At 40.5% G+C, this 14,046-nt stretch overlaps 1 gene segment (V, D, J or C); it reads left to right on the top strand.

The window, feature by feature from the left end:
• Positions 1 to 9,586: 9,586 nt before the first annotated feature.
• LOC121138208 lies at positions 9,587 to 10,276 on the top strand. The segment is given in 3 exon segments: positions 9,587 to 9,687; positions 9,833 to 10,186; positions 10,269 to 10,276. Coding segments are annotated over 3 exon segments (423 nt in total).
• The last annotated feature ends 3,770 nt before the right edge of the window (positions 10,277 to 14,046 follow it).

Below are 14,046 nucleotides of genomic sequence, written 5' to 3'. Positions count from 1 at the left end.
AACAACTGTGTCCAGATACCCAGAACACATGTACTGTGCAATACTGCACCTGCATATGTAGCCCTAGCACTGGTGAGGACCTAATCAGTTGAGTCCATGGAGTTCCTTGGCACAGCAGCCTGTGATGATGAGCTCCTAGATTCAGAGAGACCCAAAGGCAATTTCTCATGTATGTGTCTGTGTATGAGAGAGGGTAGGCAGGGAAGAGAAGGGCTTGTTGGTATAGCAGTGACTTCTAGGACAGTTTTTTTCTAATTGGTTGATCAGGGTTTTTAATATGCCTTAAATAATAAAACAAGGTGAGGAGAAACAAAAGACAACACCTGATGTTGACCTCTAACCTATCTTCATGTATCATATGTATACAAACCCACACTGATGTGTTCACATACGGCCCCTCACACAAACACACTAATAACATGTACAAAAATAAATGAATGAATATAAAGACAAATGCATAAATAAAATGTATCTAGGCTATCAGTTGATATCATATATGCTAAGCCTCTTTTAAAGCTATTTAATTTTAAACAGATCTTTTCAATTATAGAAAATTTAATATTGGTTATGAAGGAACAATACAGGATTGTATGAGCTGACATAGAGAAGAGATAAAGAACATAAACTTTTATTTGATTGAGAGGTTCTGCAGAAATACTACAAAATTGACTAGTGAAATAACTTTGATTTGCTGAAAATAAGCTGCCGTTTGAAGAAAAATGTATGTGTAAGTAGACTAATGCACAAACTTGAACAAACTCTGCATCTGACTAAACTATTTCTTGTTTTAATAGTTTACGTAAGAAGAGTCTACACTTAAAGTATTTCTTTGACACTAAGGTGAATCCACACGATGGCAGTATCTTCTCAGAGACCCAGAAGCAATTTCTCCCATGGTCCTTTGTGTCTGTGTGTGCTGTGGGGGTGGTTATAGAGGGAGGAGGAGGGCTTTTGATGTGGCAGTGAAAACTAGGACATTCTTTCTAATTGGATGAACAGTTTGGGGTTTTTCTTTTTTATGTATCTTACAGCAGAAGAATTTGAACTCGCTAAATGCCATTCCATTTGTTATGATCGAAGTGTGAACCTTCAGTGAAAACAATAATGCATCCTTTAAGTGTTTACATAGTGGTACTCTGGCTTCAACTGAGGGGTGAGTTTGAATCATTTCTATGGGAACATATAATTACAATATGAGAGGGTGTTGCCCACACATATGTTAGGAGTGTGGGTAGAAATACTAATGTTCTGATGTTGAGACAAAATCAGGTGGGCTACCCATGGAAGGGCCACTCCGGGGTGATAGCATCCATATGCATCCAGTCCTGTGTGTTTGACATATGTCTTTCTGTACAGGGGTGAGCAGCCAGCAGAAGGTACAGCAGACTCCGGAATCCTTCAGTGTCCAAGAGGGAGCCGTGGCCTCTGTCAACTGCACTTTCAGCGATAGTGCTACTCAGAACTTCTGGTGGTACAGACAGCATCCCTGGAAAAACCCCAAGGCTCTGATGTCTATCTTCTCCAATGGTAAAAAGGAAGAAGGCAGATTCACAGTTCATCTCAATAAAGCCAGCTTACATGTTTCCCTGCACATCAGAGACTCCCAGGCCAGTGACTCAGCTGTCTACCTGTGCGCAGTGAGCACACAGTGCACCCATGGCACCAGAAGCCTGCACCCAAACCCACTGAGCCCCAACAAGGCCTTTGATAGAGCAAAGACTACAGGCTAAGGAAACTGTTTCTATTCTATAAGCAATGGGAAATAAGGTGGTTTGACTGATTAAGTGTTTTGACATTTTTGAAAATAACTAGTCATAAAGAGAAAGGCACACTGTTTGGCTGGAATATCTTCCTCTCTTTTCTTAGGTTGATAATTCTACAATCATGTACACACTCTTTACATGACAATCTTGTTGAGCTGGATGATACAACATGACTGTGGGACTCACCTCATGCCATGTCATAGAGATCACCGTTATCTCTACAACACTCTGATTTGCTTCTTTTTTAAATCTTTCAATTAAACAAATAGTTGTTTTCTAAATTTGAAAAACTTGCTTACGAAGTAGCTAATTTCTCAAGAGCAATTTCATACATATTTATGTTTGGATGACCCTTCCTCAGGCGTATCCCCTATGCCATTTTTTAAGTTCTATTTTTTTCTCTTCCATTTTTAAAAAATTTAAGTTAGAAACAAGTTTTTTTCACATGTCAATCCCAGCTCCCTCTACCTTCCCTCCTCCGCATCCCTCCCCATCAAGACCCCCAGCCCTCTACCCAGGCTCCACTCTAATCCTCAGAGAGGGTGAAGCCCTCCATGTGGAGCTCCAGAGTCTGTCATGTCATCCAGGGTAGGGTCTAGACCCTCCTTCAAAAGTCCAGGGTGAGAGAGCATCCCTTATTGTGGGATGGGCACTCAAACTCTATTTGCACACCAGGGATAAATACTAGCCAAGTCCCCATAGATTACCCAGGCCTCCTCACTGACACCCACATTCAGAGGGTCTGAGTCAGTCCCATACTTTACACACAGCCATCAATCTGATTTCCAAGAGCTCCCCTTTGTTCAGATAAACTGTTTCTGTGGGTTAAACCAGCCCAGTCTTAACTACTTTTCCCATCAGTTCTCCCTTTCTGACACTGGATTCCAGGAGTTCAGTTCAGTGTTTATCTGTGGATATCTGCCTCTGCTTTCATCAGTCACTGGATGAAAGTTCTGTTTCCCAGACTCTCTGGCAATGGGATTGTATGCTGGCACTCCCCTGGTTCATATCTAAAATCCATAAATGAGTGATTAAATACCATGCTTCTCTTTTTGTGACTGGGTTATCTCACTCAGGATGGTTTCTTCTAGTGCCATCTATTTGCCTGAAAATTTCAAGATTCCATTGTTTTTTTTCCCGCTGAAGAGTATTCCATTGTGTAAATGTACCACATTTTCTCTATCTACTCTTCAGTTGAGGAGCATCTAAGTTACTTCCAGGTTCTGGCTATTACAAATAATGCTGCAATGAACATAGTGAAACAGACATCGTTGTTGTAATGCAATCCCCATTAAAATCCCAGCACAATTCTTCATAGACCTTGAAAGAACAATAATCAACTTTATATGGAAAAACAAAAGACTCAGGATAGCCAAGACAACCCTGTTGAAAAAGGCAACATCTGGAGACATCACCATTCCTGACCTCAAGCTGTATTACAGAGCTATATTACTGAAAACACCTTGGTATTGGCACAAAAATAGACAGATAGCCCAATGGAATTCAATTGAACACCCGACATTAACCCATATACGTATGAACACTTGATCTTTGACAAAGAAGTTAAAATTATACAATGGAAAAAACTGGCATAACTGGAAGCTGACATGTAGAAGACTGCAGATAGATCCATGTCTATCGACATGCACAAAACTTAAATCCAAATGGATCAAAGAATTCAACATAAATCCAGCCACACTGAACCTATTAGAAGAGAAAGTGGGAGGCACCCTTGAACGAATTGGTACAGGAGGCTGCTTCCTGAACATAACTCCGGTAGTATAGACACTAAAATCAGCAATTAATAAATGGGACCTCCTGATACTGAGAAGCTTCTGTAAGGCAAAGGACATAGTCAGCAAGACAAAAAGGCAGCCTACAGATTGGGAAAAGATATTTACTAACCCCACATCTGATAGAGGGCTGATAACCAAATTTACAAAGAACTCAAGAAGCAAGTCTCCAAAACACCAAAGGATCCAATCAAAAAGTGGGGTACAGAACTATTCCCCATTCTTAAGGAAACCTCTTTTCTCCCAGAATCTGCACTTCTACTTCCATGTCACATGCTCTATTCCCCTCCCACTCATCCTTCTTAATGCTGCCTTTCCCTCTGGTGGGCAGCTGTCTAGCTTCCTGATATCTACACACACTGGTTGTCACATGATACTTAGAGATAAAAATTACAAGGTAAGATTTGCATGTGTTTGTGTCTGAGGCTGGGATAACACACTATACAATTTTCCAAAAGCATCCATTTTCATGCAAATTCTATTATTTCATTTTTCTTTATTGATAAATAATATTCATATGTATGTACATATTGTTGACTTTCTGGATGTGCAGATCTTGTCTGTTGGATCTGGTATCTGAGAACCTGAAGGAATTGGGCAGACTGCAGTTTAATGCTGTAGAAAACTTTACATCAGTTTGAGTGTACTTTCATTCACCAATATAACGGGGAAATCAATGATCCAAAGAAGGCTGTTTGAGTTCAGAAAAACATGATCAGAAAATCATGTAAATAAATGCAAATAAGCATATATTAAATAGTAACAAAACAGCCTTTTCCTAGAACTTTCTGAGTACAGACTATTTTAAACACAATTTCCTGCCATGTACTATAGGTTATATATGGTAAACATTGAAAGAAAAGTAGAAAACATATCCATATTCAGGGACAATGAAAATTGTGTTCTATCACTATGGTTTGACATCTGTGTTATAGCTATTAGACCTAAGTATGTCTTATGAATTGAATGCAAATATTTTCCACAGGAGGCAGGAAACCATGTCTAAGAATATTGCAGTGAACAAAATTCATCTGAGGTAGAAAACCCTCTGCCTTTTCCTCTGCAGCCTCTCTCACAGTGCCCCTCTGCACTGTTCACCATGAATCATTCCAGTGTTACCAATATATATTATAAAATCTCCACCAAAATCTCATTATCCATTCTTTTGCTGATGAACATATAGGCTGGCTTCATTTACTAGAAATTGAGAATAGAGCAGCAATAAACATGGTTGAACAATAGTTCCTGTAGAAGAAGCTACAGAGTTCTTCACATACTCATCCAGGAATTATATAACTGGACCCCACAACACTCCTCTTTTAGATTTCTGAGAATGCTTCACACTGATTTCCATAGTTGTTACATCAGTTTGTGCTTGACCCAGGATGAATGAAGACTCCCTATTTCCCAACATCTTCACCAACATTTGCTGTAATTTGATTACTTGATGACAGATACTCTTAATGGGTGAGATGAAGTATCACATTAGATTAATTTCTATTTTACTGATGACTAAGAATGTTCAATGGTTCACTCATCAACTATTTGCATTTCTTCTTTTGAGAACTCTCTGTTCAGTTCCATAGCTCGTTTCTGTTGGTTTGTTATTTAATGGTCCAATCCTCTGTCAGATTAATATCTCATAAGATTTTCTCTCATTTGTAGTTTGTCTCTTTGCTCAGTTAACTGTCTCAGTTGTTGCCTTCCTCTATTTATTTTTATCAATTTATTTTTGAGACAGGATTTTAAGTTGGAGGATAAACTGATTTAAAATTCATGATCTTCCTGTTTCACCATTCTGTGTTCTGGGATTACAGGCTAGTGCCAACATAAATACCCCCATTTATCACTTAAGTTGACTGCTGAAAAGGTTCCCTCACTTAGCATATTCACCCTTGTGCTCCCTGAAGCTTTCCCCCCAAGTTCACTCAATGGTTCTGATTTTTATCACACATCAATACATGAAAATATTTTCATAAATTAACGAATGTCCCTTAGGGTTACTAATAATTTCTTTTCCCTTGGTCTCAAGACATTTGATATTATATCTGGAACACATTGAGAAAACAGACCTGCAAAGGAGAGAAAGGAATCATCAAAAGTGTCTTGAGAAAGTCATTAGTTAGAAGCTGTTTTAGTTAAGCTGTTTTAGTTATAGCTCTTACTATATTGCTTTGCTCAGCTGCAACCACACTCCCAGATTAGAGAACTACATGTGAGATGGGCTAAAGGAAGAATAAGAGTTCAGAGTGTGAGAACTGGCTGAAACAATAAGTGAATATACCTTATTTGTCTTTCTGAGTCTAGGATACCTCAGTCAGCTTGATTTTTTGTAGTTCCATCCATATGCCTAAAAAAAAATTCTCATGGTGTCAATTTTTAAGGGAGGAGTAATACTCCATTTTATAAATGTACCACATTTTCTTTATCTATTCTGTGTTGCTTCCAATTTCTGACTATTTATAATACAGCAGCAATGAGCATCATGGAGAAAGTATTTAGAAAATAACCCTTGAAAATTGAAGACACAAAGATCTATCCCAAGTGTAGTGAAAACTATCTGTGATATCCACATCTGCATTACAGGAAATTTTAAAGGAATATTGCACACAGGTGAGGTTGCCAAAATAATTCAAGACCCCTGGAATTAATAGATAAATCACCCAACAATAAACCATTACCTCAGTAAAATAATAAGCTCTTGTGAAAGGAGATGTCATTCTGTAAATCTGTCTCTCTTATTGGTTGTTGAATAGAGCACTGTTGGCTAACAGGGAAGCAAGATAGGTAGGACTAGGAGTCAAGGAGGATTCTGGGAAAAGACAGAGTCAGACACCATGTATGCCGCCAGAGTAAGAGGTCTGGAACCCTTTCTCCGATAAGAGAAATACGTAGATGAATAATTATGGATTAAATACTTATGTCAGAGATAGCCAGTAAGAAATGAAGCAAATGAACAACACCTTTATAATTAATCTAGTGTCCTGTGTGTTATTTGGGGACTGCAACTGTGGCAGGGCCCAGCCTACTGGCGGGGGGAAAACAACTCTTTACATATGGTGTCAGTATGTGGGATTAAATTTCCACGTAGAATGACAAAAGCTTAAGAGGGATTTTAGAAACAAAAGAACAGATAGAAGCACCTTTTCTTGGTAGCAGCATTTTCTCAGGTGTGTTCTGATTTGCTAGAGAAAAGCAGAGACTCACATGGCTTGCTTAAGGGAGTCTTCCTGACTCAGAATAAGAAAAAAACTCCAGCAAGTTTCTTTTAAGAGGCTCTGCTAACAATTGAAAGGAGCTGGAAGTGGCAGTCACCATATCTTCAAGCCTGCAGCTTTCAGGAAGCCAGCGGCTGTTTCCACTTTAGCAATATTCTTTAGACTATATAAGACATATGGCCAAAAAAGCAGTAGAGTCAGATTCAGATGAAGTAAAACCTCAAAACTGTTTTTATTGTGTGTAAAAATATAGGTAGACTAGGGAGAGTAAAAGTAACAAGATACTGAAAAAACATAAACAGAGTAGCTGGGCATTGGTGGCTGACAACTTTAATCCCAGCACTCCAGAGGCAGAGGCAGGTGGATTTCCAAAGAGATACCCTGTCTCAGAGAAAAAAAATAAATAAAAGTAAAAGAAATAGAGTAATATAAGCCATGTAAAGTTGAAAATACACAAAGAGTCTAGATACAGTATGCTATTGTGTTTTCCAGTTTTTTGATCACTAAAGAAGGAACAACTGCTAAAGTGCACTTGATTATAAATGCTGCTATATTAATTCAAATTATATCTTTTGAAAATGCCTTGACTCAAAATTTAAGTATAAGGTTATGTTACTTTGGAAAAGATATTCTATTTCTGTTTCCACAGAAATTTGAAAGCTGTGGATTCCTTCCAGGTTTCTATGGTTTGATGAACCAAGACCCCTGGAAGCACTGTGCCAGGTGTTCCAACATCTAAGACAGCTGAGATGATACAGCCTTAAGGACTACAAAAGACAAGGACTTAGCCATGTTTCTGAGTTTTGTCATGATCCGCATGGTATGGAAAGCATCCCCTATCATCAGGAAGCAGTTTGGAATGAGCAATGTCTAAATTCCCATATTGATTATAAATCTTTGTTTTCATTTAAATGGGGTTTCTTATGATTGGTTAATGATCATAACCAATCTCTTTTTGAAGGGAAAAAAGGGAATATGATATAGAAATGAATACTTTGTCTTGGAATGGACTTCATTTATTAATACAAATTTAAGGTCAATTTTGTGATATGTATATTTCTCCTCTTGATTAAGTATTGTGGTTATACTGATCTTTTAAAACGTAATACATAATTAAATACAGATTATAGATAGTTACCTATAATAGTCAAAACTTATTGTTAGGTAAGTTGGGTTTTCTAGATATACATAGATATATTTGAGATGGATATATAGTCTTCAAACCTTTCAAAGACCTTCAGAAAATGACATTTAAAATGGGTTAGGGTTTTTGTTGACAATGAGAAATATATGCTCCTGGCACACCAATTGCTTCTGAGAGTAAGATTGTCATCGAAGAGACTCATTATGGAGTTTGCTTACAACATGGCAAGGTTAGACATTTGGGCAAGAAACTGTTCTTGCCTATACTGTTTGACTGTTGCTGTATAATCTGGACATGCAGGAACCACAAAAAAAGTCACTACTAAATTTAGACTGTTCTTGAAGGATTCCTACTACACAGAAGAGTCTGCCAGACTTTCTACAGGACACAGAAAAATGAATAAAAGACTGCCAATGCAGATGGACAGTTTGAAATTTCCTGCTTGGCTGAGAAGACTTCCAGACACATTGTGGCCTATGGGTTGACTTAGGATGTCCAAATGTTAAGCAGAACTTCTGGTGACTATCCAGGTAGCAAGATGTCTCTGTCAATTCTAGTATTTATATATTTTCTTTCTGTGGTCTTTGATGGAGCTGAAGACAGATAGCTATAATCATAGTTTTCCTTAGTTATGATAAAAGATTATCTACATATAAGACTTGAGACTCACACAGAGTAGATGATAAAACATTTTCTTTAAATCTTATTAAATGTTAATGGACAAAATGTTGTAACTGTAGTTTTTACTTGATAATTGTTGATGCTATATATAATTTGACTATGTTAAACTTAAAACCTTTTTATTTAGAAAGAAAAGAGGAGATGAAGGTAGATGTCATTCTGTAAATCTGTCTCTCTTATCAGTTGTTCAATAAAGCACCATTGGCTAATAGGGAAGCAAGATAGGTGGGACTAGCAGTCAAGGAGGATTCTGGGGAAGAGATTTAGTCAGACCCTTTCCTCCGGTAAGAGAAATACTTAGATTAACAATTATGGGTTAAGTACTTAAGTCAGAGTAACCAAGAAAATGTCCAACATTTTTATAATTAATATAGTGTCCCATATGTTATTTGGAGACTGCAACTGTGACAGGCCTCAGGCAACTTGCAGGGAAAAACATTCTACACTCCTGTGATGAGAAAAGGATAAAGAACAAAATTAACAGAAATAACCACAGAAGAGGAGAATGTGTAGTAGAAGCAAACCTATCATCCTGCAGCTGCATAGTGAGAAGTTGCCCAACACCTGTAACTTTTCTGGGACTCCTTGGCTGCATCCTGGGAAACCAAGGGAAAGAGACTTCAGAAATGCTCTAGCCCCTTAAGGATGGAAATAAGGCCATCTCCCCACTTATAGAGTCATTGCCATCCTTTCCCCATGTTGCTTGAAGAAATCTAACAACAATTTAATAAAGGCAGAGAACAGAAAGCATTGTAGATTCAACTGTGCATACTACTCACCTGTGCAGGCCACAATCTCTTAGCAAGATGATGGGGTCACCACCAGATGTCAGGACTCTACTTCTTCACACTCCCTGGGTTTTAAATCAGAGGGGGGAGTGAGGAGGTGAGAAGTTTGGGGACATAAAAGAGGGAGGATGTGGAGGGAAGAGTTTGAACTTGCTTCTGAGACTTTTCAAGGCAGATGCTCAGAAACCAGCCAACTTTTGATCAGCCCCGGAGCTGCATCTTCTGTGACCTGTTCTTCAATGGAAAGAATGGATAGACTCCTGGGAATGTCAATGGTGACATTATGGCTGCAACTGACAAGTGAGTTTGGTTTTCTGGTGAGGGCAACAAGGACAGCAAAGTTCATAGTCAACATACATGAGAGATGAAGCCTTCTTATTAATCTGGAGATGCAATTTGAAAACATAACCAATGACTTCATTCTCTGGTCTTTGTTTCTACATAGGGGTGAACAGCCTGCAAGGAGAAGAGAATCCTTGGACCTTGAGCATGCAGGAGGGTGAAAATGTCACTGTGAACTGCAGTTATAAAACATCCATAATAACCCTACGGTGGTACAGACAGGACTCAGGCAGGGACCCTGCCATGCTAATCTTAATACGCTCAAATGAGAAAGAGAAACAGAGTGGAAGACTAAGAGTGACCCTGAACACCTCCACCAAGAGCAGCTCCCTGTCCATCAATGCTGCCTGGCCTGAAGATACTGCATCTTACTTCTGTGCTACAGATGCACAGTGTGCAGCCGGCACCTGCAGCCCTGACACAAACCCTCAGAGCTGCTTCCTAAATCTAAGTGGAGGTTGTTATTTCACAGGAAGAGTCTACTGGAAATGGAAGAAAATTCGTTCAAAATTTTTTTTGTACTTTTTCTTCCTAACCAGCCTTGTAAGGAAAAGATACAGTAATCAGAGACCTGATACCCTGACATTGCAGGATAGAGGTGGTACTGACCTATACCATAGTTACATAGAACTGCATGGGTGTAGTTCAGATCTTGGGAAATGGCCAGACAGGTTCGTTTTCAGGTTATATCCTCTTATGTCTTTTTCTGTGAATGAAAACTAAAAGGCTTAAAGCCACAGTACCAAAGAAAGCAAGATCTCCACATAGCATTACTTCCAAGTTTGAAGACCTCTGTGCACTCTCAGGAACCTACACCCAAGCTCTTGGCTTCAGGATAAGTTCAAAAGCCTCCTTGCCATTTGGTCTCCACAAACCAGTAATTATTCCTTATTAATGAGCTCCTTCCAAGCAGTGTCATAGACAATAAACCTGTGATTTATCCAGAGGAAAGAGATGCCCATCAATCTCAATCTCTGCCCCAGACAGTTGCCTGTTCACAGACATAGGTCTACAGAGCTTCCCTTGCATGACCCTAAAGGTACAGCTGGGGTAGGGAGCAGCAGGATTCTAGTACTGTGTGTCATGAAAAGAGACTGCACAGGTGCACACACTTTTCTGAAATATTGTTGCTTATAATAACCTAGCTATGTGATTATGAGTGAAACGTTGAGGTTTTCTATCATAGACCTTTTCAGACCAAGATGGCCACGGGGTTTATCTCTGTCATCTCCAAAATATTAGAAAGAATTCTATGTAGTTAGACTACTGTCCTTCATTAAAATTAGTTCAAGAAATGATCATGGTAAGACCAGTGTCCTTCAGTTTAACAATGCCGTGGGATGATGTCAGAGCACATCTGTTCTCATATTTTGGCACTTTCCTTTCTTCCTCATAAAATGTATTTTGTATGAAAACACATACATTTATAAAACAAAGCAATGCTATGCTGTTGGCCCCAGGATGCACACTCTTTATCCAGGCCTCTCCTCAAGGAGTAACTTTTTCCCTTTTTAAAATTTAAATAGAAACAAGTTTCTTTTACATGTCAATCCCAATTCCCTTCCCTCCCCTCCTCCACTGCAGCCCACCCTCTCCCTATTCCATCACCTTTCTGCTCACAGAGAGCATGATGCCTTCCATGGGGTTCTTGCAAGTCTGTCATATCATTTGGAGCAGGGCCTAGGCCTTCCCACATGGGTCTAGGCTGGAGAGAATCCCTCTATGTGGAGTGGGCTCCCAAAATCCATTTATGTACTAGGGATAAATACTGATCCACTACCAGAGGCCCCATAGATTAACCAGACCTGCAAACTGACATCCTCATTCAGGGTGTCTGGAACACTCCTATGCTGGTTTCCCAGCTATCAATCTGGGGTCCATGAGCTCTCCCTTGTTCAGGTCAGCTGTTTCTGTGGGTTTCTCCAGCCTGGTCTTAAACCCTTTGCTCTCCACTCCACCCTCTCTGCAACTGGATTCCATATTTCAGCTCAGTGTTTACCTGTAGGTGTTTGCTTCTGCTTCAATCAGCTACTGGATGACGGCTCTAGGATGGCATATATGGTAGTCATCAATCTCATTATCAGAGGAGGGCATTTAAGGTAGCCTCTTGACTATTGCTTAGATTATTAGTTGGGGTCAACCTTTTAGATCTCTGGACATTTCCCTAGTATCAGATTTCTCTTTAAACCTATAATTGCTCCCTCTATTATTGTATCTCTTTTCTAGTTCTCCTCTATTCTTCCCATGACTTGATCTTCCTGCTGTCTGCGGTCCTGCTGTCCACTCCTTTCCTCCCCTGCTCTTTCTTCTAACTCACTCTCCTCTTCCCCCATGCTTCCAATTGGCTCAGGTGATCTTGTCTCTTTCCACTTCCCTGGGGTACCATGTAGGTCTGTCTCTCTTAGAAGGAGTAACTTTTTATTTTCATGATGTCAATGGTTCTTTTAATTATCTCATGGTTTTGAGGACTGTCTTCTTCTTTCCATCTCCTAATTTTAAATACATTAAAACACAAGTACAGAAACCATAAGCACAGAGTTCATGAAAATGTATGCTTATTGATGTCCAAGTAATCCCATTTGTGTCATTATTGAAAATGTCCTCTACTCCAGATTGCCATGAAGGAACTCCTTTAACAGCCTCCAACCTTCACCTGAGTGACAACAATGCAGAGTTGTGTCATTTTTTCTTGAGATTTCTGAGGATGCTGGAATAATAAGAAGTCACAGTGTGCCTCCTCCCATGTTTGGCCTCTTTCACTCACCAAGCATGCTGCAATTCAACAGTGGTGTCAGCTGTCCAGTCTGCACATGAACAGGGAAAGAAAATATATATAAAAAGAAGAGTGTTCCTTAGGCATAAAGAATAAAATCCTGAGCAGCAGCTCCACCCCACACCATGCAGATGGGAAGGGTGGGACTCATCCTAATGCTGCTTGGGGTTTCTAACTAAAGTGTCATGAGAGGACTCCATGTACCCTTCAGCGCCAACCAGGAGTGGTGCCCTGCAGCTGGGCATTATTAGGACTTCTTTGTGATGAGAAAGCATGGTTCTTCCAGGCTCCATGGTAGACTGAGTGGGACATAGAGACCCACACACAAGCCTGGGGCAACGGGTTCCAAGGGGAAACATAGGCCCACCCATAAACTTCTGGCACCAGGCAGACAGGCACTACTATGGTGAGCAAATATTTGGTTTGGTATGGGAGAGAGAGATACACAGAATGGTTCTTGTATATGGACAGGGGCATATCTGAAGAGGTGGAAGAGGTGAGGAGTCGGATGAGGTGTATGGCTTAATTGCCACCCAGGGCCATGGTCATGCCTGGTTCTGGGCTGCAACTGGGATCTACTTCTGGGTTCATGGCTCTGATGAAGCCATGGTCTCTTTAGATGTCTCTAGGTGAGAGGATAGGGCTTTATAGAATTGGCCCAGTCCTTCAGGTTCTGAAGCACTCAATAGAGGTATCATACATGTTATCTGGGCAGACAGGGCTTCAGGTGAGCCAGTGCTGAGTACATGAGAGGGACATAGCTGGTACCAACTCCCTGATATGCACTGTGGTGTGGGGGTGAGGTACAGATGACCTCTACCCCTACCACCTCCAGCAGGCAAAAGAGCTGGCCTTCCCTTTTACTGGCTGTAACCATTGGGAAAGTGGCCCCTGTACTCTGAATGGGCAGCACAGTGGAGCTGACCCTGTTCACATGAGGCACAGGTGAGCCAGCCAAAGAACTTGGGCATGAGAGATCAGGCCCAGCCCTTCATCTGACATATGGTGTTATGGGAAGGGAGAGATGACACCCTCCCTGGCCCCTCTATGCCTGAGGTGGATGGAAGAGCTAGCCCTGAGGTCATAGAGTGGAAGAGTAGCTCCTCCTCACCAGCTGCAGCACTCAGGAGAGCAGGCCTTGCACCTCGCCTGGGCACCTCAGTAGAGCCAACTCTGGTGGTGAAGGTGTGGGTGAGCCAACTCTGAAGGTGTGAACATGGGAGAGTGGTTCCCACTACTTCTCTGTCATGCGGCAGCATGGTACGTTATATGGGGAACGTCAGCCATCACTAACGGCCGTTTGAGAGGTTGTATGGGAGTCACCAAATAATGGGGCAGACAATGCCCCAACTAGATATCTTCATCACTCAGTGGAACTTCCAGGTACAGGAATGGGTTACATCTAATCAAACCCCAAAACAGTTCAGGGTATTGCCAAGGCTATTAGTTGTTGTCCACAAACCGATGGCAAGGCAAAGGCCACCCATACAAATCTTACTTTTCATGATAACAGGAGAGAAATGTAATCATTAATCCTTCTATAT

Source organism: Mesocricetus auratus, unplaced genomic scaffold (assembly GCF_017639785.1).
Source record: "Mesocricetus auratus isolate SY011 unplaced genomic scaffold, BCM_Maur_2.0 contig_10401_pilon_obj, whole genome shotgun sequence".
NCBI classification, from domain to species: domain Eukaryota; kingdom Metazoa; phylum Chordata; class Mammalia; order Rodentia; family Cricetidae; genus Mesocricetus; species Mesocricetus auratus.
Note: the sequence above shows the minus strand (reverse complement) of the source record. Positions and strands in the feature narration are given on the sequence as shown.